General features: G+C 43.7%; 1 protein-coding gene across 1 annotated transcript; it reads right to left on the reverse strand.

Moving 5' to 3' along the window:
• Positions 1-570: 570 nt before the first annotated feature.
• Positions 571-5,733, reverse strand: Sap30 (Sin3A associated protein 30). The gene is made up of 4 exons (XM_050161838.1): positions 5,115-5,733; positions 3,211-3,336; positions 2,725-2,823; positions 571-909 (listed from the first exon to the last, which is right to left on the reverse strand). Exons 1-4 carry the CDS (start codon positions 5,427-5,429, stop codon positions 787-789), a joined length of 663 nt encoding a protein of 220 aa, XP_050017795.1. The 5' UTR covers positions 5,430-5,733; the 3' UTR covers positions 571-786.
• Between the last annotated feature and the right edge of the window lie 492 nt (positions 5,734-6,225).

Here is a 6,225-nt window from a genome sequence, read left to right on the forward strand (position 1 = left end):
TTAACCTATCAGGGCAAGCAGTTTCTTTATTTAATTAACCAATGAAATCAACAGATTGATATATGACACTCCCACATCACTTCCCCTTTTTCTGTTTAAACAAAAAAAGAAGGCTTTTAACTTTAACATAGCAAAATTACATATAACAAAACAGTTATCAAGTAAAAATTATAATAATCTTAACTAAGGAAAAGTATAACTATAACTAACTATTCTTAACTCCATCAAAGACTCCAGAAAGATACAATATTACCTAAGCAAACAAGAAAAAAGCAACTTTCAAACTCTGGAAATGACAGAGACAAGGACAGCCTGGGATACTGAAAAACCCTGTCTCAAACACCGCCCTCTCCAACACAGACACACACACACACATACAGAATGCTTACTTCAGATTGGCCTAGAGAAAGCAAGTGGCTTATATTTATATGTTATTTCTCTATTACCTTTAATTGCTTGGAATTTTCAAGAAAAGCTTACAAATAAGAATCATTACCTAAAACCTTAATATCAATCCCTGAAAGCTTAAAATAAAAACTAAGTTTCACAAAATAAATACACTGAAGCAGCTATAATAGTAATAGCCTTTATTTAAAATAGTTTTAATTTAGGAAGCTCAGTTTATATGAGTTTCCAACTAATTATTAGAATCAAAGACAAACAAACAAACAAAAAAAAAAGCCAAAGAAAATCCTCTGTAGAAAAAATACACGAGAAGATTTCTACATATGAAAAACAGTAAACATCCTTTACAGCCAGACATCTGTGTGCTAGTGTGAACGCCACCTAGTGAACACCACTGTCGACCTTGAGGTCTGATTTGTTCTTGTCGTTCTTCACCGAGTAGATGAAATATGTTAGCGTGTCTTTTTCATTCACGGGAATAGACCTAAAGTGGCAACCAACTATCTGCAAAGAAGAAAGAACCAAGTAAATGTTAGCTGTAACAGATGCTGAGAGTTGAGTACAAGCTGCTGCTTTGTCAAAGTGTTATAGAACCCCGAGAGATACTCTTCTGAAAATTAAGCTGTTTTAACAAAATATAAATAAGCCCCAAAGCACATAAAAACAAAATGTGGTAAACAAAAGCCAGTCTGATTTCAAAGGACCCGTTAGTCTACTCAATTCATATACTCTAATTCTAATGCTTTGGTCCACTCAGTTCATGTGGCACTAGTTATGTGTATTTTTCCCTTTAAACTTTACAACCTTAGCTTAGAAAGTACATATTCTTAAACATTAAATATCAATGAGATAAGAACTGATGTACATCATATGAGGGAGAGTCTAGACTGTATTCACAGGAAAAGATTAATAGAAAGTAAACAAAACAAACACTGGTAATGAACTATAATACCATAAATATCTTGGTGAAGTCAGTATTCATTCTTCGTATGTTTTTTGCAAATTTTTCCAAATAAAACTTAAGAATGTAAATTTAAGGGAGCTAGAGGGATGCTCAGGACTGCTTTCCTGCTTCCTTGTCTTCTCACTACACAGACTGAACGTGGACACAACTATACCCAAGTAAGAAACTGAGCTGCTAAGGGGTGTGTTCAGATTCTAGAAGGCTGCCTGTTCTTCTAGAACAGAAAATAACTCTGAACTAATACAACTGTTTTAGAAGACCAGATTTGAGTTACAGACTATATACTGTCATATAAATATAACGTTCACATCAGTTCTTGGCTCCTCTCTGCGATAGAACACAGACTAGGCTTCATTAATGTCTAGCATATTTCATCATAGTAGGGGATGTCTTTATATTTATGAAGTGCCACAGTAAAAGGGATAGATCTTTTAAAGAAAAGTTCTATTTTTGTTGCCTAGGCAAGAAATATAGGAGAAAAATCTCGCTAGTTAGCATACTGAATTCTAACAATGTTAAAGAGCTTTCTGCAAAGAATTTTAACTTGTGTTTACCTTTTATTTACTATGTACATTAGAAATGTAGGCTAACTCTAAAGTCAAAGTGAAGAATATAAGAAAACACATGCCAAAAAAATACACACACACACACACACAGATATTTCTGTCCTGTCTATCCAGTAGAAATTTTTATTTAGATATAAAGTATAATTATTTAAATCTGCAAACATGTTAAAGTGCACAGATTTTGTGGTTCTATTACTTCTTGAACCACCCCCTTCCTGCACCACACACACACACAGAGCTCACCTCCAAAGCACACCGAAGGAAGCAAAGTCCTATACAAAGCAAACTTTAAGCAAAAGCTTGGATAAAATCTTTGCTCTCTCTTGATGTAAAGAAAGCATCCTCGACTTCAAAACAACTGTTGATAACAACCAGAAAGTGAAATCAGAGAGTTAAGAAGTCCTGTTTTAAGGCTCATCCTGTAGGCCTATTCCACAGAAACTTCAAAAACTGAATTCTAATAAATGCGTATAAGCTTATTTATTTGCTACGCCTCAATTAGGTGTTCAGTAAATAGTCACTGAATAATTAGAAATTCAAAGTGGAATAATAAAAACTCACTGAATACTTATTTTGAAAAATCACTATAAAAAGTTGCTGTGAATGGATTTTCTAGGTGGCAGACAGATGTTTCCAAACAACTCTATTCTCTCAAAATAGACTATTAACTTTGACTCTCCTATGTGTAATATACTATTCCATGTACAACATTTATCTAGATCACCACCACTTACTGACCCCTGGTTGATGCAAACAGATTTGTTTAAACTGTATAAAACGTACATATACCTCAACAAGTTGTGCTTTATTAAGACCTGGTCTGGTTGGAAGCTTGAAGTGTCTTTTGTATCTTCTAAGTGTATTTACTTGTAATTGGTACAAATCAACCTAGAAAAAATTAATATACAGATTAGTTCACTCTGCTGGAAGGATATCACTGATCTGTATGGCAAAGGGCACTTCCACCTATGCACGGTAACAATCTCATTTGCCCAACCAGAGCTATAGTTTATTAAACAGTTCCAGCTTTGGGGGATACATAGTATAAACTTTTAGAGAACAAAAAAAGGAAGTCATACACTAAGGGCTATGAAAACTGTCACCTGAGATTTAACACGAGTACAAACACATGTAAACTGATTGTTATTTGTATTTAATTTTGAGATTTCTCAGATGCTTTAAACATTTAATACTTAGCCCAAATATTGACATAAAGGCTCTGGAATCGTCAGTACGCCTATGGTTGACACTTCCCGCAGAAGAAGTCTCATCTACCTCTGGAGTATCGATATCCTGGACAGGAGAATCTCCTCCATCATCGTCACTCCCTTTCCTCTTTCTTCTGTTCCGAACACTCTGAATTAAGTTTTTGTGATAATCACAAATGTAAAGATGTCTTGCCTGAAACAGAAAAAGGTTGGTCGATTTTGAGTACAGAAAAACGCAGCTCTGTTGAGAAAAAATGCATAGGCCTGTCATGTCCGAATCCATGGGTCCCCACAAAAGCCAACAAAGGAGACCAAGTCCCAAAAGCAAAAGCAAAGAGCCTTTATTTTAATCAAGTTTGCAAACTCGGTCTAACCGGAGAGTCCCGAGCTCAACTAGAATAGGGTTTTATAGTAGTAAAGGTGGGGATGAGGGGTTTCTGATTGGCTGACATTCGTCCAGGGTTTCTTGGTGACTGTGCGCTGGCAGGTGTTTCTATCTACAGTGCTTGGAATGCCAGGCATTTCCTTTGAATGGTCTGTTCTTGGGTCGGGGGTCGGGTGGTCTCAGCTTGTGGTTTCTCCTGCAGCCCTGCATCGTCTCAGGGTAAACAAGAGACTCCAGCCTCCATCGAAATTCATCGATGGCCAGAGTCCCAGGTGATAATGTTTGGAGGAAGTAAAGGAAGTTTCCTTTCTGCCCAGACTTAGATTATCATGGCTGGCCCTCACAGGCCCAAGTGAATGACTGAACATACAGTCTAAGCGGATGTAATGTCCCTTTCCAATTTTAAAACGGGTGCCCGGCTTTAACAGTAGCAGATGGGTGAGGGGGCCGTCAGGAAGAGGTGAGTGGTACCACTGGAGAAAGCAGGCAGGCTATGCATTTTTCTAAAATGTGCTTTGAATTCATATCCTAATTATGTTTAAATTTCAAGTGCTAACGTTTCTTTTTTAAGAATTAAATTAATGTATTTATCTCTATCATGTTGTTTTCAGTTAAAGTAAACGGAAATTATTCACGTTCATTTGCAAAGTTTCTCATGGGCCCTACGGAAAAACTGCTTAAACAGAATCACAAATAGTTACATAGAGACGGGCAATACTGAGCTGAACACTGTCTCCCTCTCCCCCCTTTAAGGCTACAATTAAGGGCCGAATGAACACTTTTAAATTAACTTCTAAGCTAAGGGCAAGTTAAAAATATACACTATGTATGGAGATTCTGTATCCTGTTCTTCATTTGCTATCAGTCAGAGCTCTGAAAAGTAGCAATGGATCGCTCTAAAACCTCATAGCTGGCCAAAAGAGCAGACGTGCATAAAAACGGAAAAAAAAAAAAAAAAAAAAAAGAAAGAAAGAAATCCCGATGGCTGCCGAGCGGGCTGTAAAACCGCAGAGGCTTATTTGCAGCCTGGGTTTGGAGCAGCTGCCCGAGGAGCTGACACCGCAAACGCCGTTTATAACCACCTCCCACCAAGGCACTGTTGAACTCGGCTTCCCTCTCCGTGTACAAGAGAAAGGATTTCCCTTCTCTGTGTCGTGGGGTCCTGCCAGACACTACTTTCCCTAAAGGAGCGGAGCTAATCCCTGGGGCCAAACGCTGGCTCGGGCAGCAAAACAAAGGCGCCTCCATTCCAGAAGGGGCTGCCCGGCTACAAGAAAACTACTTGGGCCCTCGGTGCCGCGGTCCCCTTTGTTTCGTTTCCAGATCGCAGCAAAGGAGGAAGAGGGAAGCCTGGCGTGGGAGAGACGCGAGGCAGCTGGAGTCCGGGTGAGGGGCGGAGGGGACCCGCACCACTGCGCCAGCGCGCGCTGGGGGAGGTGGCCCGAGTTGCAGCGACTTTGTTTCAATCGGAGAACCCACTAATCCCACCTGCAGCCCAGTCCCGAAGACTCGCGAACCCCACCAACAACCCGGCTGGGCAAGCAGGGTAGGGCAGGGCAGGGCAGGGCGGTCCCGTTGCCACTTACACTCTTATCCAGCTCGATCTTCACCTTCTTCTGCGAGATGCTCTTCTGGATCCTCTTGCTGAAGCTGGCGTTGCCAGCCGTGCGCCCGCACCGCTCGCCGTCCTCCCGCAGACAACAGAGTTGTCCGGGGCCGGGACCCGCCGCTCCGGGGGGTCCAGCAGCCGAGACCGCACCAGCACCCGGTACCTCTGCCCCACCGCCCGCCGCGTTCCCATTCCCCGCCGAAGTGGCGGCGGCTGCAGCAGCGACCACCGCGGCCACCGCAGCGGCCGCGTCCCCGCCGCGGCTCATCTCCTCCGGAGTGAAGCCGTTCATGTCTGCCAGCTCGGGGGCGCCGGCGCCGCCACAGAGCCCCGCTCGCCGCGCCGCTCCGCCTCCTTCCCCGGGGCGGCCGTTCACTCCGCACCCCAAGTGTGGCGGCGGCACGGTCCGACGCCCAGAGTCCCGGGCCTGTCGGTCTGTCGGCGCCGGAATAGTGGCCGGTTCCTGGGACTGTGATCAGGAGTGGAGTGGCTCCTAGAAAGGGGACCTCACTCACTGTCACATGGAGACTTCAGCAGTTGGACCGCGGCTCCACCGCCTCTTCCAGCCCCAGGACCTGCGCGAGTGAGACGCCCCTCCTCCGGCCCCGCCCCTCCACTGTCGCGCGGCCCCACGGGAATAGTAGTTCTCTGCCGCGGAGCCAATTTGAGCTCCGTTCTGATTACGGGATGGACGGGCTGGATGAACTACTCATCCCAGAGCGCACCGCGCGGCGAGCAGCCCATGATGGTTTTTTTTTTTTTTTCCATTCCAAGCACCGGGCTAATCCGAGTGTGAGGTCAGGTTTAACACTGTTTCCTTGCTTCTTTTCTTTCCTGCGAGCAAGGGCTGTTTTTAGCTCCTGTTATGTCGCAAAGTTAGTGCTTAGACGGCCAGCCGACTCCTGGGAGGAAGCATAAATTGTGTGTGTCAGTAGTGGGGTACTAGGGAGTAAGTAAGAAAAAGTTTGTGGGCTGTTTCATATTTATAAAAAGAACTCGGGCGATCTGGCGCTTATTAGGCGCTGGGTCCTGCATCTCCACCTCCTCGCCCCAGCGGACTTCTGGAGCACGGCAGGTCCTAGGCACAC

Source organism: Alexandromys fortis, unplaced genomic scaffold (genome assembly GCF_014885135.2).
Source record: "Alexandromys fortis isolate MF-2015 unplaced genomic scaffold, M_Fortis_MF-2015_v1.1 scaffold_137, whole genome shotgun sequence".
NCBI classification, from domain to species: domain Eukaryota; kingdom Metazoa; phylum Chordata; class Mammalia; order Rodentia; family Cricetidae; genus Alexandromys; species Alexandromys fortis.